The following is a 23318-nucleotide window of genomic DNA, read 5'->3' on the forward strand; positions in this document are numbered from 1 at the left end:
ATAACATAAAAACATATACTTTTAAAATCTACCTACAAAAATAGTGTTTTCATCTAGGTTGTGGTAAAAAATTAAACCATTTTGGATCAAATGAGCCAATCCATGTTGCCACAATTAAATAATAAAATTCAAAAATAGATAAAATGCAAAAAATATATAGAAATTAAAAAAGGGAACATTTTTAACATTATATATTCGGCATATTAAACAATAATGAGTATGATAAATAATAAATATTTATAAGGTAATCGGTTATTGATACTAAATGAGTTGAAAATAGGTAAATTTAAGATAATAGATGCATTCAATCCTCTCTCATTAAATCTCAACATTTAAGATATTAACTTGCATTCATCTTCATTGAATCATGTATTTAAGTCATTTTTTGTTTCTTGTCATCATTAAATTCTATTAATCAAATCCATACATAATAAATTAATAATTACAATAACATAAAAACTTATACTTTAAAATCTACCTAGAAAAAAATAGTGTTTTCATCTAGGTGGTGGTAAAAAGTTAAACCATTTTGGGTCAAATGGGTCAATCCATGTTGCCACAATTAAATAATAAAATAAAAGAATAGATAAAGTGCAAAATATGTAGAAATTAAAAAAAAGGGAATAGTTATAACATATATATATATATATATATATATATATTAAATAATAATAAGTATGATAAATAAGAAATATTTTTATTAATGATGAAAATGGAATATAAAATTCAAGACCAATTGGAAATAAAACTATTTTCCTATTCTCTCATTAAATCCCATATCTAATGTGCATTCTCTCATTAAATCCTATATTTAAGATATACTTTTCTCATCATTAAATTCTATTAATTAAATCCACAACGTTAATTTTAATAGTATAAATATAAATATTTTGAAAAGTAGGTTGAAAATAAAACCATTTTCTTCCCTCTTGGTGGTGGGTAAGCAATTTAACCATTTAGGGTCAAATTGGTTAATAAATAATATCATAATTAAATAATAAAAAATTAAAATATATGATACAAAACAAATTAATTATGTCAAGCAAAAATTAAGTGTAATAGATAAAAATTATTTATATAATGTAGATGAAATATATAATTTAAAACTAATCCTAACGCAAATTAATCTATTTTCTTATCTAGATGGTGGGTCAACAATCCAACTTTTCAATGAAACTCATGATATCATAACTGAAATAAAACATTTTGGAACATTTCTAATGTTATATATCCATCATATTAAATAAAAACATTTGTTAAAATAAAAAATATTTTTATTTGTGATAGCAATGAAAAACAAAATTTAATAATAATAATAATAATAATAATAATAATAATAATAATAATAATTTAAAAATTTCACATGCAATGTATGTACATATTTACTAAAAGCATTTAATCGGATTCGAATTCGAATATTAATTTTCAATATCTGTCGGATATTGAATCGAATTTAGATATCGGATTTTGTAATCAGATTCGAATTCGAATATTTCCGGATCCAATTCGAATTCAATCCGTTTACACCCCTAATAGGGATAGGATTAATTTCAAAATCGAAATCAGGGACGAAAAATATAATCCTCCAAACCCACCCCACTGCCATTCCTAATATCATCCATCAGGGGTTGTGAAGGGCCAAACTCTTTGCGATATCATATATTTCTGGCATCATAGAGTTTTTCCCATCGAATATCGTATGCGTGAGGCCCCAACCCAGCTCAGCCCATATTGGATTTTAACGTTTGTTGGGCAAGTACTCCTCAGACAAAGATGTAACAGTGGATCCCATAACTCTTCAGCAGGCCACTCATGGCCAGTTGGTGACCTACTGATTTAACTACCAAGACTGGCACCATATTATTTATTTTTTGGTAATTAAAAACTCTATATTATTAAATTATTAATACCCACACAAACCCATGCCCCCATCAATTCTTTTTATCGAGTTCAGAAGGGGGCGCCCCACATCACGTTTCCGTTGTATATCGAAAACATCTCTCGATGATGATACCATTTACTTTGATATATCATGAAGAGATATTTTTAATACACGGTGAAAATGTGTTGCAGGTACGTTGTGAGACGCAGATGTGAATTCCTTTTTCACCAAATGCTCTTTAACCAACAATCCAGCATATTCCATTTCGGTTCAACTGTCCTACTAGATCTGCTTTCGCGAGGGTTGACTGCACCGTATTGACTGGACTATTGGAATATAGTTACTGATTGCCAGAATCTAGGGCCATGGAGACAGAGAAATCCCCCAATGCCAAATAATCGGACAAAAGAAAAAATCCGAATATGTTAATTGATTGCAAGGATTAATTAAAAGGATAAATTACTGAAACCTTCCACCAATTACCATTGCTGAATTTACTTTTGAAGTTTGTTCAATATGTTTATTTTTTAAAATTTCAAATTTATCTTTATATAAATCGCTTTATTTTTTAAATTTGTCTTTAGTATCGATCATTAACAACTTTAAACTTTGTTCATGAAGTTCGTAACTTTATATTGTGTTTTTATTTTTTTTTATAAAATCAGCTTCGGTATTTTAGACATTTTCGCGCCTTTTGTAAATGAGGGGTGATTGCAATTATCACATTTTAGGAGGGATTTCAACACCGATCAAAAACTTCAGGCAGGTTTCACCAAATTGCCCTAAAAAAAGAAATAAACACGAAAAAATTTATTACTGTGCTCGGCGGTCACATGCGAATTTCCGTGCCAGCCGGCTAAAGTCTGGCAATCAAAAGATACGTCAAGCACAACTGCGCGCTTCGCCGGTTACAAAGTAAAATTATTAACAATCACACAAGAGATTGATACAGACGCAGGCGCGCACACACACTCTCTCTCTCTCTCTCTCTCTCTCTCTCTCTCTCTCTCTCTCTCCATATTAAATTCCCTAATTCCCTGAAGTCTGCTCAGATTCAGTGATGCTACTTAAGTGATGATCCCTCTTTGATTCTCTGAAAATATTTGCATCCACATCTCCGGTTCTCTGTCGCCTCGCTTCATCTGTTCCGGTAACTCGTTTATATCTCTTTCTCTATATCCGTATTATACCTTTCTCGAATTACCTGTTGATGGTTTTTAGTTTGCCCTAATTGAGCTTATATTTCTCACTACTTGGATATTAAATCTGTTGAGGAAATGGTAGAATTTGTGTTGAAACTGCTTTAGAAGAATTAGATCTGTTGGATAAGTAAACGACGTGATCTTGTTGCTCTTTCAGTTTTAGATTTGCCACGTTATATTTTGCCTTTTGTTTTTATTTGGGAATGCCGACGCTTGTTTGGCTACGGTTTTTTCATCATGTAGATCTCTGTTGTTTTCTGCATTATCGAGTTTGTTTTGTCTTTTGGTGGTTTTAGTGCGTTTGTTTTATAATTTTTTTCGTTACTAAAGGCACATAGGGCTACTTGTTTATGTTGATTAGTTGGGCTATATCATATATGGCTGTCTCAAATTCTCTTACACAAATTGTGTGATTAACTACCCTGTTGATATCGTTCTTGTTGTATTGTGGTCATCCGCATCTCGTTGTAGTTCTGCTGCAAATTTAAGTTTCAGATTTGGCATTGCTACAAGGGATCGATGACATGAATATGAATCATGGATGTGTTCCACTAGGCATTGCTTTGCTTTGTTTGGCTGGTGCATATAAACCCGTCTTTTGAAATATGTTAATCTTTTTACTGATAACCGATGCATGATGCATCTAAAAATTTAATGAAGTGATAATTTGTTCTAACCTATATATATATATATATTGTGGTTAATAGGCTAAAAAATGTTACCAAGTACCAACAAGGCAACAACAATATTGCATGGGTGGCTAATGTTCATCATCATCTATGTCTTGTCCAATCTGTATGGGGTTAGCTAGATGAATCTTGTCATGCCATTCTTTGTTGTTTAATGTCATATCCATTGTTAAATGATGGGCAACTATTGTCATTCCTCAACACACTTGGGTTAAGGTGTAGCACATCCCTTTTGGGGAATGCCCTCGCATGGGCACAGAATGATGATTTAAGATCTATGTTTATAAGAGTAGGTCTGCAAGTAGATTCGATTGAATTTGGACAACAAGACAAGGGTATATTTGAATCCAATCTAATAAGAACCCGAGATCTGAATTTGATCCAATATCTGTTGGATATGTACATCTCGGGCTGTCCAGTGACTCAAGTGTGAGAACACAGGTTCAAGACTTCATGTATGAGAGCGGCAAAGTTTGTGTAGAAAAGTATGTTAAAGAATGGCATGACAAGATTGGGTAATGACCTTATTTGACGGATATGCACAACATAGACTTGAATATATTCGTTTATATTTCCGAATATCTGAATTGAATTGAGTTCAATTTGATTGAAATGTAAGTAAATTATATAAAATAAATATAAACACAAAATCTATACCATAAATGGAAAAAAAAACTTTACCTAAGCTCCAAATCCAATGTAATTCTAATTCTAGAGAATTTTAATACTAAAAAACGATATTTTATCTAATAGCATTGGATTGATCATAATGGATTGAATCAAATAGTAGTATCCAAATTTGATTTGATTATTAAATGGATTATATGTTCAAATCCAATTAGATCTGAATATGGCCAAATGGATATCCAAAACTGACTTACAAATAGGATTTGAATTTGAATTGGACTAATTCAATCAATTTACAACCATACATAAGAATTTTGCAGAAGTTTTAGTGCTAGCCGCCAATTGAAGACAATCTTCCTCCTTTAGCCAAGCTTTGGATTGGCAGTGTAAGACAAGCTTACATTGGCAAAGCTGCATGGTTAGCTAATACTAAGGACTTAATACCCCAAAACGTTAACTGTGTTACCAAATTTATAACTTTGTCGATTATTGGGCTTCTCCATCCTAACTTATCAGAAATATTAGTTTGTAGATCTAAAGATGCTACTCAATTTGCAATACAATATTGTTTGTTTGCTTGTTTTTTTTTTTATTTTTTTATTTTTTAATTTCTTGTAATTTGGTTCAATTTTTGTATGTATATGAGTACTATAATCTGGTTTTTAATTTCTTGTAATCTGGGTCATCCGGTTAATTTTTTGTATGCCATCTGGGTCTTGGGAAGGGTAGACTGGATACAGACCTAACCTAGCATTTTTTTTTTTTTTTTGCAAAAAGCGGTTGCTCTCAGACTTGAACACAGCCTGTGATTTTACCATTACACCAAGTAGTGGCCCCTTTACAGTGAAAAAGTGCACTTTTCTAGTTAATACCTTCATATGTATGACTATGGTCACATAAGTTTTTGATATTAGGACGAACATGATATGCCAATGATTGTAATTAACACTAATGTGGAGTCCAATGCCTTATAGTGTTGGTGACAGCCAGGATGCCCTGATAGAAACAAGAGAGGGAGGGAGGTCGATGCCTTGACAACTATGGATAGGCTTGAGAGTGAACGAGCCATTGGTCAGAGTCCAGTACCCTTCTATCATCCTGGTTTGGTTGTATTTTTATTTGATCTAATCTTTGAAGTAAGTCAACCAACCTATCTTTATTTCAGTTTGGTTACACAACAGCTGTAAAGACCAATTGATTTTGACTTGAGCTATAACCCATTATGGGAATTCAACTAGACTTTAGTTTTTAGCTAGTGTTCATGGTTTGAGGTTGATATTTGCAGTGGATTTGTGTATGATTTTTGACCCCTTTAGCATCTCATAAAGGATCTTAGGTCTTCGGCATCTAAAATAAACATCTTGTTCAGGTGGATTCCAAGATTGGCCAACTCTCTTGTGGATCTTTCTGCTAAGGAGAGGAGAGCCTTGTTAAACTTGGTATAGTGATGCTAATTTCTTGAGTAATGTTGGTGGGGGGGGGGGTTAGGGGCTTTTGTTTGCCTTTAGCTGCTATTTGGTTTATGTCTTTGAATTTGTCTTCCCTTCTTTTGGGCCTGTGTGTACCTTTCTTGTCCTTACTGGTTTATTTTTTCGAAGAAAGTATGGTAAATTTACTTAAATAAGAGAAAGATTACATGAGACATCCAGATAGATAGGCATTCCCATCAATACAGTAAAGGACTTTACATTGAAAAACCAGCCAATCCAATAGAAAAATCAGAATAGAATGAAAAAGATTAAAACAAGGAGCCCTAATTACACTTAAAAATAGACTTTCCCACCCAAGAAAGCTTAAAGAGAAACATGCAAAGAAGCCATTTCCGCAGATGCCCATGAACCAATACTTTCCGTCACAAATTTCAAGATCTCTTCCTCTTATGGACTTGTCTCATAGACCCTTTTATTTCATTTACGAAGCTTTGTGCTGAGAACACCAATGAAAATCTTGACAACTGGCACAGGCAAAATCCTGCTTCTTTGTCTACAACTCTGGTAAATGAAGGTGAAGCTGTGAATGGTGCAGTAGAGGTAGGAACTTCAGAGATAGAGTATATAGAATCTGAGAATCTCACAGATCTAGAAGATGTAGATGCAAGTCTCAAGGTATGGGTTACTCTGCTTCCCTTTTGATGCCTTGTTGCTTGGCCCAAAAATCTTGAAATGTTTGATGCTGCTGCTGAAAGTTTCTTTCTGCTGTCCTGCTACGTAAGATTTAATCTAATGTGTTTCTCTTGTTTCTTAGACACTTTTAGTAGGATTGGGATCCAAGGATTGGGTTTTGGTATGTGAAGCTCTCAATAATGTTCGCCGATTGTCAATATTTCACAAGGAAGCAATGCTTGAAATTTTGTAGGTTTTTGGTTCTTACCCAGTAATTTAATTTGATTGAGAGAACATTTTCAATAATATATTCTTTAAATCATTAGATATTGCTATTTACTATAAGGTATGCTAGCTTAGGTGCATCAGCAGATAAAACCCTTTACCTCCCCCTTCTTGACATTTGTCCAGGTGAAGACCTTATAAATTTCAAAGGGTTGCACAATTACTGAAACACTCTACTGTCATTTTACTAATTCACAGAACACCCTTCTGTAGACACATAACAAAGAGAGTGGGGGCCAGTGTTCCTTTTCCCTCTTTCTTTTGGTGGTTCAAGTTAGGTAGCTTTTTTCATTCTCGATTTTAGAGTTCTCATTCTTTGTCCTTATATGATCAGGGAGAGTGTGATCTCACTTGTTGTAAAATCCTTGAAAAATCCAAGAAGTGCTGTTTGTAAAACTGCAATCATGACAGCCGAGGATATCTTCAATGCATACTGTGATCAAATAATTGATTTGGTTGATCCTCTAGTAAGTTTTCATCTTTAATTCATAATGGATCAATTCATTGTCTTGTTTTATGATGAACATATGATACCCATCCTCATACATTCTTTCATTTTTTTGGTTTCCTTATTGTTGCTCTACTTGTGTCGTCTGGGTCCAGCTTGTACAACTTCTTCTAAAATCTTCACAAGATAAACGCTTTGTCTGTGAGGCTGCTGAGAGAGCTTTGATAGCAATGACCACATGGGTTTCCCCTTCTCTGTTGTTACCAAAGTTGCAGCCATATCTTAAGCACAAGAATCCTCGAATACGAGCAAAGGCATCGATGTGCTTTTGTCGAAGTGTTCCACGGATGGTAAGATCTAGTTTTTCTTATTTCCTTATTTTCTCAATTGGTCAAGCTTATGAATTGTTTTTTTCTCTTTCTTTCTATTTATTTATCCCAGATAAATGAACTTTTCTCTTTCAAAGTAAATAAAAACATTTTCTTTTCTAAGTTTTAGTTAATTAATCATAACCCTAGATGATCATTTCCAGTCCTAGGTGTATACTAAATGAGAACACGCTTCTGGACCTCAAAATGAAGTTCAAAGTTCAGGTGGTTCATTTCTTTCCTTTTCTTGATTTTCTCCTAGCAAAGTCTTTTATTTTGTAAAGTCATAAACTATGTGTGATATCCACATAAGTGGACTTCAGGTGTTGAACTTGTGCACGTATTCCTCACTTCCAATAATTTTGCAAAGATTTGGAATTTCTTCTATGATCAAAATTAATTTGTGAAGGCATTAAAAACAAACACCCCCAACAAACAAAAAAAAGAAAAGAAAAGAAAAGAAAAGAAAAAGGCTATTGATTACTTCCTACTGGCTCTTGATGGCTGTAAGTTGGCCTACTTTGATTCATATATGAACTCGGGATATTTGGAGGAACATTACACTAATAAAAAAACTTGGTGTTTTTAGTTGATTTCATATGATTTGATCAACTTCATCCACTTGGCATTAAATGGGTATTCATTCAGGCTATGGAGGTAGTCTGTATGATTGATGAGGACTTTATATGGGTATGAGAAGCCTCTACAATATATAATAAGGGAGGTATTTAAGTCTGTTATATATCAACTCCCTGGTGCTTCTTGTGGAAAGAATGTGATCTTCCATCAGATTTCTTGCTGTTGTGTGTGGATAATGATTGAGATAGAGTATATAATGTTCATCGGTTAAGTTAATGACCATGTGGTTTTGAATTTCTTGGACAATCACCTTAATAACAGACTTTGGTGAAATAAACTCTTTGTCAAAGAAAGAAACTGTGTATCTAGATTTAAAAAGTGAGTGATTAGCCAACCACGAATACAGCATGCCCATAATATTTTTAAGAACTTCCTCCTTTGAAATGTGATGCCCTTCGAAGATTCTCTGATTCCTTTCACGCCAAACTGCCCAGAACACAGCTGCAGGAACAGTGTTCCAAGCAACTTTTCCAGCCTCACTTAGACCCTTTAGCCACCAAGCAAGCAAAAAACTCTTCACATCAGAAGGAAAACACACCTTAACCCTGAGCAATTCCAGAATTTCCCCCCAAATCCAGTGGGTGAGCTCCCAGTGGATCAGCAGGTGATTAGAGGTTTCTGTGCTTTTATTGCACAAGACACACCTTCATCCTGCACTTGAATGCCCCTTCTAACTAGGTTTTCTCTAGTCTGAATTCTGTCTAACACCACTGGCTACACAAAAAAAAAAAAAGACACTTTTGAAGGGACATTCCAAATCTTCTTGTTCGGGAAAACAGAAGACTCCTCCCTTGTCAAGCTGTTATAGAAAGATTTGACAGAGAAAATTCCTGAATTTTCAAATCTCCATTTTCTTTTGGCCTCCAAATCTCTATTCAATCTGACATTGTATAAAGTCTGCAGAAAACTTAGGAGAGAGTTTACCTCCCAATCATTCAGGTTTTTACGCAATTGAGGATTCCACACACAGACCCCATTCTGCATTTCCAAATAATCTGCCACTATTGCATTCTTGTCCAATGTTATCTCAAACGGATCAGAATATCTGTCCTTGAGAGTGCCATCTTCGCACCAAAAATCCTTCCAGAATAGAACTCTTTGACCATTCCCAATCTCGTACTTTATTCCTTTTAAGAACTGTGGTTCAATTTTTTTTTGAACTGCCTTTCAGATTGAGCAACCATATGAGGATCTAGAGTTACCAGTCTCCCAATCTCTCACTGCCGGCCCATACTTGGCTACAATTAGCCTCCACAAACTGTTCGGAGGATCATTAAACCTCCAGAGCTATTTTCCTAGCATAGCGGTGTTGACTTCCTTTAATTTTCTAATGCCCATACCTCCTTGATTTTTGGGTTGGCAGACTGACTTCCACTTCACCAGATGGCATTTATTTTCCTCCTCTCCATAAATTTAAAACAACAACAACAACAATAACGACTTATTTCCCATGTTTAATTTTCCTCAAAACTCAGTCTCCAATTAAAAGTATCATTATTGGAATCAATTGTTTGATTCTTAAGAAAAATGCATCCCTTAAACTAATATATTCTGATTTTGAATTTGAAGCCCAGATGTCTTTACTAATGAACTTCATGAGAGACATCATCCTTATTGAGCAAATAAGTTTCTGAATTTCCTCCCTCTTCCTTCTCAATAAGCTGATTGTCACTAAATGACCGAGGTTCTTCTTTTCATGGTTCTTTCTTTACTGAGATCAATTGCACTGTAGTTCTCTATTGGTGGTCAGAGCCTGGATTCTGGAGTTTGAGTCCTCATCAAAGATGGAAGTGGACCCACCAACAACTCTGACACTTGCGTTGTCTGGTGTAAGGTATTTGTTGCAGAAGAGGCCAATAGAGTTTTTTGGCACATTCTTGGATAAGAAAGATGATATCCAAGAGACACTTCTCATGTAACTGAGGTGGAACATTAATTTTTGAAAGCAATAAATAATGAAAAATCAAATAAATCACAAATTTTAGAGGGTTAAAGAGGGTAAAGAGAGGGACTGTTGAGGTGGACAACTGCATACCTGTGTGCATGCGGTCGAGTTGGTTTGATCTGGACTATGGTTGGGTTGGGCTAGGATTGTTAGGTTCAGGCTAGGTTTGGATTACCCAAGGGCTAGGCCTAGGCCCAGCTCAGGACAAAAAATCTAAGCCCAGCCCCATGTAAAATTGTAAAATTTCAGGTTGGATTGGTTTGGGCTTAGGTTGGGCCTGTCCAAGTTCCCTAACATCAGGTCATGGTCAATCCTAACCCCAAATCGGGTGGTATTTAAACCCTGAGCCTAACTTTAACCTTAATCCAATTCAATCATCTTTGGTTTGGGTTTGGTTTGGCATAATTTCTTCACTTTTTGTTTTCAAAAAATTTTTTATTTTTAGTGATTAAAGTTATTAATGAGATTATGAGCCTAATGGCTGAAAAAGTTGTGGATTAATACATATCTATATAGTAAAACAAGGTTGTCCACACTGCCTTGTTTTTAGTTAAAACACGATTAATATTTTTATGTTTAGTGATTAAAGTTATATGCCCATATTCAATCTATTTATAATTAGACCAGATATGGTTTCATGCCTATCCAATTTGATACAATCTGATTGGACTCTGTTAAATATATATGTTCATATTTACTAAAAGCTTATATTTTATATATTTGTAAAAGTTGATTTGAATGTTGTATTTAAGTTTCATACAAGTAATTTTCAATTCATTTTACTCATGAAATACAATATTAAAGCCATTTTTGATTCATTTTATTTATAAGATATAATATTTTAATCATTTTAAGTTTAACTTCTTTATACTATTCAATATCCAATTGCAAACCAAATTCTAGTTGAATATATTTGATGGTTAAGATCCTATTCAATTTCAAGTATCAATGAATCAATATTGGCTCTACCTATCATCTGTTTGCAGCACTACCCCAAATAATAGTCTTCTTCATGTTTCATCAATACCCCATGCACATAATGGGATGCAAAATGTGGTGTGGCCTTATCAAATTATATCACCTGTGGTGTGCTCATATCAAATTTGTGGTGTGCCCAAATCATTTTTGGGTCAAAAGTCAAATCATTTATATAATGTTTTGCATGGAGTCATTATGTCACAACAGGAAGTAAAATCAATGGGAAAAATAAAATAGAAATTATTAATTTAATGCTTACTATTTAGTATCGTAATTAATAATTATTATAAGAAAAAACATTATACTTTTTTTGCTCAATAACAGAATCAATTTCATTAAAAAAATGGAATTTTAGTACAAGAAGAAAGGGGAGGGATAAACACTCTTAGCCCTCCCCAACAAGAGCATTACAACACAGCCCAAAATATATTATTTCTTCCCACCCCTTGTTAAGCAAGTGTATCATTAGACTGTCCTGCATACTGTACTGTAAATTAATCATTCAATTTACGTGGACCATCCATTCTGTCTACTTTACCAAACATTAAAAGCCTTTTTTTATTGGAATTTACACCAAGAGAGTATAAGGAGTTTGGGTTTCCTCCTCACAGGTCTGTGTGAACTGTGGTGAGAGGACCCTTCACCTCCCGGCTTTCTTCTTTCTATTCCTCCTTATATTATATATATAGATACCATAGTGCCTTTTTCTTTTATCTATAGTGAATAAGGAACTGATTCTTGATCTTAAAGGCAATATAATCTCAAATGGTTGAGCTGACATTAGGTGTACTGTGAACTTCACAAAAGCAGGATAGGCTGGATCAATCTGGTGGATGAAATTTAGAAGATCGATGTCCTGGTGTTCCTCTAGTGATGCTCATTAGTTGGCACAGGCCTACTGTGGGCATACAGTGGTTGTGATTCAAAATGGAAATAATAACATGACTGAGTTTTTTAATTTTTTATTTTTATTTTTTTTGTTTTTAAATTAGCAACTCTATCAATATTACTATGTGGTAAAGGAAAATACCCCAACATCCAATTGAGGGTTGATTTAGAGGAAGGAGAGCTAAACGCCTATGCAAAAATTGTAGGATGCTCAGTCTTTATGGCTCCTCTAGGAGCCAACTCTAAGGATCATAGTTTATGGAATCCAATTTTAGAAAGTTTTTTTAAGAGGCTGGCTGTTTGGAAAAAAGGACATATCTCTTTCCGGGGGGGGGGGTGGTAGAATAACACTAATTACATCTACCTTGGCAAATCTCCTGGTCAACTATTTATTTGTATTTAAGATTCCACAGAGGGTGGGCAAGAAAATTGAGGAAATTATACATATCTTTCTGAACTCCCCCTGGTGATTGGCACCACCTTTTAATGGGAGTCCAAGATATGATCATGTGAGCATGCTGGTGAAGCCATGGTCATGGAACTCTTCTATGAAAATATAGTCTCTCATTTTTTTCCCTTTTAGCTTTGCATTACGTTGGGAATGATGCTTAGTGCAGTGATTCCGACCTTGCTCAGAATGTTTTGGAAGGCAGAGGCATGAGACATGGTACTAAGATCTCCCAATTTGTGAGGTGAAGCTTCATTAGATCTTTTTTTCTTTGATTAAAGAACCTGAAGTGAACAAAATAACTATTGATACATATACTATTGTTTTATATAAGAAGAATGCATAGATAAAAAATATATAAATATAACATCATATAAACAAGGACTATAAAGTAATGGGAGCTTAAAAAATTATTTGAATCTTCAAAATCCTTCAAGACTATTGCAAATATCTTAATGTAAAAACCTTGAGGCTCAGTTTTGGAAGAGTGTAAATATACATATGTACAGTGCAAATACAAGGCTTAGAAATACCATACACAAGGTTGTTTTGCACTCAACATATTTGTATTTGTGCTCTTCTCAAACTGATCTCAAGTAACTAAATTGGTAACTTACACACACACACACACCCCCCCCCCCCCCCCCCCCCCCCCGAAAACTTAGAATTGGTCTTATAATGACAATCATACTTCATAGTCTTCATTTAGTGTATAACACCCTTGTTCTTGGCAGAAGGCATATCAATGTATGGGTATATTTTTTTGTGCTTTTAGGTATGTGCCTCAGGGGTAAGGCCGAGCCTGAGGCGCTTTCCTTAGCCTTGCCTCATGCCATATGCCATGAGCCTCACGTGCCTTTTGAAATACTGGTAAGACAATAGTACAGAAAAAACCTCTCTCTACTGAATTGTTGTTCAAAGCATATCATCATTTTTTCAGTTGTCCCTTCTTCCTCCCATTTGGTCTTTATCACTTTTCTAGGTCTTTTAGTGATGTTGAAGTTTGCAAGTTGATAGACCCCAATCCATTAAGTAGTTTTTCCTTAGGATGAAATTTCAACGAGAGTTTGGTTGTTGTGTGTCCAAAAGGTTCGTTCCTTATTCAAATCATTCTGGACAGCCATGATTTCTAATTTCACCAAATTTTGTAAGTTTCTATATAATACCATTTAAACTCCTGTTGCTTCTCCAAAAGTAACACCTCTGGAGAAATGAAAAAAGGGGGAAAAAAGAGAAAGAAAAGCCTCTCAGTTGCTTAACAAAATTTGGTGGGATATTGATTCTTTTGTCGAATTGTCTCTAGACCTATTCTAGTGCTCATTTATTTTCAATTAAATGTCTACTCTAATGCTCATTTATTTTCAATTAAGTGCTGTCCTTCTCTTTCCACACACTTTTGCAGGGAATGGAGGGAATCAATGCTTATGGGATTGATAAATTGATGCAGATAGCTGCTTCCCAACTGAGTGACCAGCTTCCTGAATCCAGGGAGGCTGCTCGCACTCTTCTTTTGGAACTGCAATCTGTATATGAGAAATCCCACATCTCCTCACATAATGCAGAATCTAAGAATTCAGAAACTGGTTCCTGGGAGCACTTTTGTCAGTCAAAACTCTCTCCTTTAAGTGCACAAGCGGTTCTCCGTGTTACCAATGTTGCTAGGGAGGGTCTTGTTTTGGCCTCTTAATATTAGAAGGTATAGGAGAACGCTGTGAGGTTTAATGATTTTAGTTTCATTTTTTAACTTTCTGGGATTCATTTCTTGTCTTGTTTACCTGTAAATTCTGCAAAATGGTGGTATGTCTGAGAGTGAGGTTGAAGAATGTATTGAACCGGAAATCATATACATATTTCCCCCCAGTATTATGAGTACCTTGTACATCTTTTTTGTTCTCCTCTCCACCTTTTTATTTCATTCGTTCTTTCTTGTGGTTTTTTCTTGGGGCAATATTGTTGCCACGCACGCCTTTTTGTTGCTACAGCAAGATTACATCTTGGTAGACACGACACAACAGTCTGAGACATTCAAATGGAATTTTGCTCTGGTTCTGTTGTTGTCTAAAATAGGCGTTTCATCTTACAGATGCGTGATATTATGAACTGATTAGACGAGGGTGGGGGGTGGCCGGTAGATAGAAATAGGCAAGAAGCCTCCTTGGTACAAAGGGTCCGAAAGGAAAAAGCTGAAGTGAGATGCTGCTTCCTGTTTGTTTGGGGCCCTCTACCTAGTATTTTCCTTTGTGACTAATGGTGTCTAAGGAGCAGATATATTTATTTTTTACAGCTAAGCAAGCGTGATATTCCAAAGATGACAAATTCAACATTAATGGATTTCTGGAATTTGTGGAGAGTTTTTGCTGACAATGGTGTAAGAACTAGGCCGTGGCAACCGGATTCACCTTTTCATCATTACTATGGTATTGGGTTCCTAAAGCCAGCAGAACAAGCTTCTGAATTAAAGCTAAATTAAGCTCTAAGGTCCTGTTTTGAGCTCCTTGCTGGGTAGAGGCAGAGTTCCACAGTGGCTATAGAAAGTAGAAAACTAGAAATTTCTCCCCCTGATTTATAAAACCTATTTTCGTTCCTCACATTTGTGGTGTTTGGTAACGTTCTGTGAGAGCGTTTCTGCTGTTCCCGGTGTTCCTTCAGAACAGAAAATGTTTGACAAAAGGAGAAAAAAAACAAAAGAAACGAACCATTCCCGTGTAAGAACATCACCCAAAGAATGTATTTTTTGGGAGTAACAAATCAACGCTCTCAAAAAATACGTTCCCTGGGAACTTGTGTGTGACATTCCAACCTGAGAAAAGGGGGCACTTTTGTCATTTTGTGCAAAATGATAAACTCAAGCCTTGGAACAGGATTCCTCATTCGTTCGATCACAGAGACTGCTGCTGCACAAAATGGACGACGAGCGATTAGAACACATCTCCAACAATATTTTTCTAGCCAGAATCACATAAACAGTACGGTTGTCTTCCTTTTTGCTGTTTCCTTGTTTTAGACTTGTGGATGCTTTGTTTTGTGGTCCATTTATCTATTTCTCCCAAACTCCAACATCTCCCAAACTTTTATCTATTTTCTTTTTTTGTTGGATATCATGAAATGTGGTTGAGCTTCCATCCGAATTCGATTTGATATGGGATAGATATTAAAAATTAATATTTGAATTTGAATTCAACTAAATATTTGAATATTTAATTTGATTCGAATTTAATTAATTAATTATTTTATAAAATTAATAAATATATAAATTATTTATATAATTTAATTATTATATATATAAATTATATAAAATATTTAAAAATTTTATACATTATATATAAGAATTAAATAATCGGTTGAATTCGGATATTTATCAAATTAAATAAGGTCATATCCGAATTCGAATCCGATTAGCTATTTGGTATGAATAGGATATTTAAATTCGACGGATTAAATATTTGAATTATCCAAATTTGATTCGTTAAATGTCAAATTTAAAATTAAATTTTCAAATACCGTTGACACTCCTAACCACCATGAGCTAACCATCAAGACATCAATAATTGCTACGTGAGATTGAATTAACATTTCAATCGACACTGCTAAGAAGTTCATGTTCTCTCGTTCTCAGTAAATCTCGTTAGGTTCTCTACTTCTCTAAATCTCATTGTGGTGAGTATGAGCTTGCTAACTGTTATCTAGTGCCAACATCTCAATCCATTAATATTAACTTGGTTAGCACTACGTTGTGCACCAAGATTACAGATTTACAAGCTACAGGAAAAAAAAAATTATTTTAAAATTTAAACACCCTGTTGGCTGTTGCTCCGTGTATTTTATAATTGGACCGAATCTATGACCAGATCCATGGCCTTAACTCTGAAATGACCTTTTATGTCTTTTGCTTGAAGTGGGCCTTTCAAGTCTAGAATATCTACTAAAGTAGGAGGATTTGGTGCCCTCACACCATATCAAAACAAAAAGTAGGAGGATTTGGTGACTATAATTATTAATTATTTAATACTAATCGAAAGACTAAAGAAATGCCATCTTTGGTCAGACTCAGACATGTTTGTATGGGTTTTGTGTATTGATGGGCTTAGGACTTGAGACCACCGTTGTATGCCTTTGTTAAAATTGACTGAATTTCACGTACTTTTCATTTGATATAGGCTAAATATCCTGAATCAGAGAATCTCTCCTCCATAGCACAAACAAAAATGTGTATGTGTGATAACAAGAGAATAACAAGAGAACCTTTTAGCACTGGGCATCTACTCACCGTTCATTTTTTCACTTACCTGCGTATGTAGTTTTCACTTGCCCGGATTATTTCTGTTACAGTGTTCTTGGCCTCAACAGGTTACTAATGGAGAGGTGGGAGGGAGAGGCCGTAATCAGTGCGTGCATAAGCAATTTATCCGCCTTCTAGGAGGGTATTTTCTGAAAAATTCACCTACTGTGTAATCTAATATAACAACATAGGAATGCAGAGATCATGATCAATTATCCAGTTAACCAGCTTATCCCTGCGGCGAATGAATGGGCCTAAATAATTGAAGATGACCCTCTTCAATTCTATTATCTATATATTAAAGAAAGGTCGTTAGGCAACAATTCTCTCCTTTTAAACACGTGGCATCCTAAAATTTAATTAAACAGCATCCCAGAAGTGGGTTCATCCACTCCTAAAAAACTATCAAAATGGTTACTTTCAGCCACAAACAAATTTGAATTTTAATCTTAATTAAGAACCCTGCGGATCAAAAACTGATTGCGCATTAAAGTTATGTGACAATCCCTTCTGTTCAAACACATGGCATCCTAAAATTTAATTGAACAGCATCCACTCCTTAAAAAACTGTCAAATTGTTACTTTCAGTCACAAACAAATTTGAATTTTAATCTTAATTAAGAGCCTGTGGTTCAAAAACTGATTGTGCATTAAAGTTATGTAAATTATCAAAATTTAGTGTAATTAGAAAATCTATTATAACAATAATATTCAATAATTAAATACTGATTATTAATAAGAATATAAGAAAATAATCATCACCATTACTAATTAAAAATAATATTAAATCTTTAATTAAATAATTGAGTAAATATTACATTTTGATTAATCTTTAAATTTTTACAGTAAAAATTTTAATTATAATAATTATTATGATAATAAAATCATAAATTAAATACTTAATAATAATAACAATAATTAATTAACTAAATATTATAATACAAATAATCTTTAAAAAAATAAAGAAATAATAATAAAAAATTAGACATTTTTTGCTTAAACAAAATAAAAATTATCAAAAAATACTAGCCCCATACTTAGTACGGGGTCATTCTCTATTAAAGTATTAAGCTTTAAAATTAATTAGTCATGCCTGTGCTGTGTGCATGGGCTTTATTCTTTTAATGTTTTTTAAAAAAAATTGAGAAATTTAATTAACATTTAAGATCACGCGTGTGACTTGTGATGTTTCAATGTTTCTATCATTTTCATATTTTCGTCCTTCTCTCTGTCTTTTCTTTCTACCATATAACCAATTACAACATTCCACCTTATTTTTTTTAATACCTAGATTTCCTTCTACTTTTTTCCTTTTCACTCTAGAACCATTTCTTCCTTGAGATTCGCTCTCTTGTCCCTCCTCTATTTAATTTCTCAATTCAAATGAAAAACCCAACACACGGCTTTCAAATAGGTTTAGTGTCAAACTGTGAATCCATTTTTTTAGATAAAGCTGGATTCTTTCATCTATAAAGATAAGGGTAGGCAGTGAAGAATTCATAGATTCCCTTTGAGCCCGACGCCTCCTCCGCTCTAATTTTGAAGTGTTCCGTCTACGTGAAGTACGGTTTGTCTTGTTTATCCATTAATTTATCGAGAAGTGATATAACTACACATGTAAAGAGACAAAGAGTGAGGCCAAGCTACCAGACAGCCAAAAGATGCAACAATATACGTTCCTTGTGAGTTGAGATTTTTGTCTTCAACGAATAAGTGGGTTCTCTATTAAAAGCACAAAGTGATCAGGGATGAGCTACTGATCAAATCTAATATATTATCGTTTACAAATTGAGCTCTTCTGCAATAGACATAGATGTTCTGAATCCTGGGAGCCCATTGGATGAACCAGATGAGAGATGTGCTCAACATGAGTGTGACAGAGAGATAGGTTGTTCTTTCTTTTATTCTTTGGTAGTTTGTTTTAAATTTGGATAGATTATTCTTTGGTAGTTGAGATGGTTTGTTCTTTGTTGCTCACAAAACTGCATTCCCATGATTTCGTTTTGACATCCTTATTACCGGAGAAAAGTTCTTGATTTATTTATAATTTCTTACACCCTGTAAGTTATTTTGCTTTGTTTTATTGAACCAAGGCAATCTTGGATTCTTGGTCTGTTCATCTCCCATACCTCTCTTGACACATCAAGGAGGACTGAAAAGACTCATCGGGTACTTTTAAAAAGAAAAACAAGGATAATTTAAAAGAAAAAGAGTCGGTTCTCAATCTTTCCATGACTATACACACTCTCCACCTGTTCTTTTTGGTTCCTTCTCCACCCACTCCATCAGAAAGATTAAACCTCCTCCCACTAGACATTAAATATATTCATAATTCCATCTCGATGTTGTTGGTGAGCTACTGATGCTTGGCAGCAATTTCTCATTATTAAAATAACAGGATAACAGAACCACGCCGCCTGTAATTGCAAATCTCCACCGGTTTCTCTTGAACTCTGCTATCTCCAGATCAAAGGGAACATCTGTATGTAAGTCGGGTTTTCTGCTTCCATTCTATCATTTTTCTTGAATATTCTGTTAACATGTGAACATCTGTTTCTTTTAACTTCATAACCATGGATCACTACTAGACCCCTTGTGTTTTAAGCTGCTGTATGTGGAACAAATTGGGCTATGATGGAGGATTGTTATTTTTCCATGGGATTCAGAGGAGGTAGATAGAACTGGTTGTGTAGTCATGGATTTTGCTTTCATGATAACGTTTTTCGGTGAGGTTGGATCACAAAATTGGTTCAGGGTATTCCAAGGAGAATTGAATGGGAGTGAGTGTAACTGGGTATTGCTTAAAAAGAATGGAAGAGCGAGAATTTGTGCTTTGTAGGTGATGGTTGGAATGACAAGCTGAAGTTTCAGCGTTCAGGGAGACTTTTAATGACTAACAAGGCTGTGGAAATTGCAACACAGATTATAGTGATGGCAGTTGTCTTCTCTGTAATATTGTTATTTGTGGGCATTAGTTTTTTGGTCTTCATTCATGTTTGTATTGTTGGGAGGGCTTTCAGGAGAGGGTTGATGGGAGACACCATGGTTGAGAGGGCCAACAATGGTGGAACTAACAGCATGTCGCTTGATGATTTGGATAGGCTTCCTTGCTTTGATTTCAAAGCAAGAGAGAAGGGCAGTAGTCCAGTAGACTGTGCTGTTTGCCTGGAGAACTTCAAGGTGGGAGACAAGTGTAGACTACTTCCTTGCAGGCACAGCTTCCATGCTAATTGTGTGGATTCATGGTTGTTGAAGACACCCATTTGCCCTATTTGTCGAACCAGCGTCGACTCTGATCAGAAGGTCAGCATGGTCATGGGTGAAGAAAGTAGTCATTCTATTGAGGTTGGAAGCGAAGTGTTGGAGACACAGCCAGTTGAGGTCGGGCTTCAATTGAGCTCCAATCCAGCTCCCTTGCACACCTTGGCTACAGAACTTGCTTTTTAGAATACCAACAGAGATATACATGCACACCAAGTGATGTTCCTGTTGTCTGTTACTCTGTTAAGTATACAGACACACATGACATGAGATCAGATACTCTTGGTTCATTTCCCTATTTAGGTGGATTTTGAATCCTTGGGTTTGCAAACTGTTTGGCTTTCAAGGTTCTTCATGTTGCAAGGAAACAGATATCTGCTATTATTAGTTCATTTTGATTCAATCTCCTTCAGAAATTGTCAATCTTTGGTTGGTTTCCTTGCAATCTCTTAAATTGACCGTTTTAATTTGCTGGATTTCTTTGCAATTACTTGTCATGGTTGATGAAATTGGGTGACTCAAAAATAAAACCATGTTGACAAATTTTATAGTTCACTTAGTTTTCCATCTATAGTAGGAGATCAAATCCTCCTCCAATTTCAGAAATTGGATGCAGCCCCTCAAATTCTGCATAAAATAAAATTAATTTAACCAACATGCCCTTTCGGCCATGCTTGCAATATAATACCTTATTGATTTATAGATAAATCACTATCAAATACATTGTGCTCTGCGAATGTTCTAAATTGTGCTCTGCGAATGTTCTAATAAATTGTTCAAGTCTGGGAGTGACATTAACACCCCCATGGGCCATGGTCCTTGCTTTAATGGATCAATATCCTAGGGAGAAAAATTACCTCAAGTTACCAAATTGTGTAGTGTAGACCAGTTCTTTGGGCCTCAATATCTGGCTCAACTTGTTACTTGGGGAAGTATTCCTTATTTTCATGCTCAATTCAGGCCGATCAATAGCCAATCCATAAATACACTTACACTGGATAGTGATGGGTTCACAATTTAGCAAGGCAAAATCTTGGAAGTTAGAACCCATTTGTGACGGATTCTGCGTTGGAGTCGAGGTGTGTTGATTCAGCCATACTGATTGAGCACCTGTGTTCCAGACAAGCTACCTGGTAATGCTTTCTATTTCAGCTGTGTTCCTTTGTTAACACGATAATCAACTTTCTGGATTTTTACCAAACACAGCTTCTGCTGTGTGGGGCCCAACTTAGAACATCAGAAGCCGCTTTTGGGCGCCTTACATGCACATCTACCCTGTATTGGAAACATCTCCTGTGAATAATAACTTAAAAGTAAGGGAGATATTCCCAATGCATGGTAGGATGTGTGTGTGAGGCACCCTCTGTGAAGAGCAGATCTGGTCTCTTTCAATGGTGCATCTGAAACGTTTCTAATTTTAAATTGGGGTTTTAACTGTTCAATCCACCCCTAGGGTGGAGCTAAAATTTCTAAAGGTAAACTGAACGCTGACCGTGGATTGATGCTAAATCCTCAGTCAGATGTGATTTATAGGGGACTACTAATAGACTGGCTGTAATTTCAGATTTCTGAGGAGAATTACAGTCCACTTATCCCTTTTAAATTTTATTCATGCGAGATGTTCCCGGCTGAAACAAAATTCTTTATGTTTCTCCAAATAAAAAACCGTAATACAAAGGTTTATATTTGCTATGGTCCAATGACCCCAATCTAATCCAATAAACACCAAAGACAAATCTAATCCAATAAACATGACAAATTCAATCTATTTGGATCGGATCCGGCCTATTTGTTCCTATCCTCTGGTTCCCATTAAATCTCTACGGCTCTTAAACTAAAACTCGCCCATTTTGGTTTTACAATTGTCCATGTTCAGACACCAAAATTGCTCGAGTAGTTAGTCTAGTCTTTTCTTGTTTTTCTGATTTCTAGGGGTGAGCAAGAAAAACCGAATCGACTGAAATCAAATAGAAAATTTTGATTAATCTAATCTATCAGTTTGGTTTCTGAAGGAGTGCGATTTGATTGCTCCTAATTGAATGGCAGTTTGGACGTCAATTGCTTAGTTGGGCGGTCAAATTGCAAAAGAAAGAAGCTCAGAAGACTCGGGGTAGTTTACTCGACATGGGCACTCTGATGCTTAAATCAGTACTTGGATGTGCGAGCTAGTAATCTCGAATGCAAGAGTGCTAGTAAGCAGTAAATCGCGCATACCTTATGTCGTTGAGGTTGGTGCCCTTAAATAGATGAACTGTCGTGGGTTTCACGAAATGCCTTCGAGATCTTCGGCTTGTGCTGTTAGGAGTCTGTTCCGCACTAGGAGGATTTCATGCTATTTGATAAGGCTTATTGAGTCCGTCCGATCTGAGCAAGATAGGGATAAGACCTATAGTCGTGCGATGTGATCTCGAAGAGCTCGGAGACAATTGGTCGGCTTCTAGAAAGTGCTGAGTCAAGGTCCAATCAGCAGGTCACATCCACGTGTTTGTATATGAGTAGGTCGGGCCAAATCACCCCTCATTAGTTTCAGTTTGGTATTTTAATTAAAAATCAAAGGTACCGGTTTGGTTTTGGTTACCAAAATAGAAAACCGGTGATTAACCAAACCGATTGGTATACATATATTTATATATATTTTATATTTTCTATACACTATAAATTAATAAATATGTATATATTTATAATGTATAATATATTATTTAAAATATAATATTATATATATTTAGTAATTTATTATATATTTATATTTTTTATAATATATTATAAATAATAAAAAACCGATGGTTAACCAATAGCTTCAATTTGGTTTTGATTACCGGTTAAAAAATAAGTCAACCGAACCGTGAGCATCCCTTAGTACTATTTTCTTTTCAACCCGCATTTGTTATGACACTCTTAACCCTGCGCTCAAACAACTAAATCAAAGTCCTTAATTTGTTGCCATTAATAAACAAGTAAACATATCACGTGGCAGTATTTTTAAACAAAATAATTTATATTTTATCAGTTATTAGTGAACAGTTTTTGAACAATTATGAGTGAGTATGTCCATTGTATGTTTAAACAGGAGGATGGAAAACGTCTAATGAAAATTACAGAATGGAGGGTCATGATTTTCTGTTGGCTTATGCCCTGGGCCACGACAGTGTCGTAGCAAAATGCACTAAACAGCGGTTACCTAACTAACTTTCAACTTTCGAGTACGTGCCAAGAGATTTCCTTCAAAGCCGGAATGAAGCTGGTGATGAAAACAGGAAGAAAAGGTAGACCCTTCATA

The 23318-nt window shown here is 35.1% G+C and overlaps 1 protein-coding gene and 2 long non-coding RNA genes across 4 annotated transcripts; all 3 read left to right on the forward strand.

Annotated features, from left to right (window-relative positions):
- Positions 1 to 2895: 2895 nt before the first annotated feature.
- LOC148853945 (uncharacterized) lies at positions 2896 to 5843 on the forward strand. The gene is made up of 3 exons (XR_016113214.1): positions 2896 to 3032; positions 5375 to 5471; positions 5770 to 5843. It is a non-coding gene; the product is annotated as an uncharacterized LOC148853945 (long non-coding RNA).
- A 385-nt stretch (positions 5844 to 6228) lies between these two features.
- On the forward strand, positions 6229 to 14395 carry LOC148853946 (uncharacterized). The gene is made up of 5 exons (XM_088985900.1): positions 6229 to 6505; positions 6645 to 6751; positions 7122 to 7254; positions 7391 to 7585; positions 13904 to 14395. Exons 2-5 carry the CDS (start codon positions 6738 to 6740, stop codon positions 14186 to 14188), a joined length of 627 nt encoding a protein of 208 aa, XP_088842026.1. The 5' UTR covers positions 6229 to 6505; positions 6645 to 6737; the 3' UTR covers positions 14189 to 14395.
- A 4089-nt stretch (positions 14396 to 18484) lies between these two features.
- On the forward strand, positions 18485 to 20464 carry LOC148853947 (uncharacterized). Of its 2 annotated transcripts, none has more exons than XR_016112571.1 (3): positions 18485 to 18668; positions 19179 to 19262; positions 19369 to 20464. It is a non-coding gene; the product is annotated as an uncharacterized LOC148853947 (long non-coding RNA). The 2 variants fall into 2 exon arrangements; XR_016112572.1 differs by having other exon boundaries at positions 18531 to 18668; positions 19179 to 19266; positions 19369 to 19505.
- The last annotated feature ends 2854 nt before the right edge of the window (positions 20465 to 23318 follow it).

The sequence above is a fragment of the Nelumbo lutea genome, chromosome 4 (genome assembly GCF_056320005.1).
Source record: "Nelumbo lutea isolate HS-2025 chromosome 4, American lotus-T2T, whole genome shotgun sequence".
NCBI lineage: Eukaryota > Viridiplantae > Streptophyta > Magnoliopsida > Proteales > Nelumbonaceae > Nelumbo > Nelumbo lutea.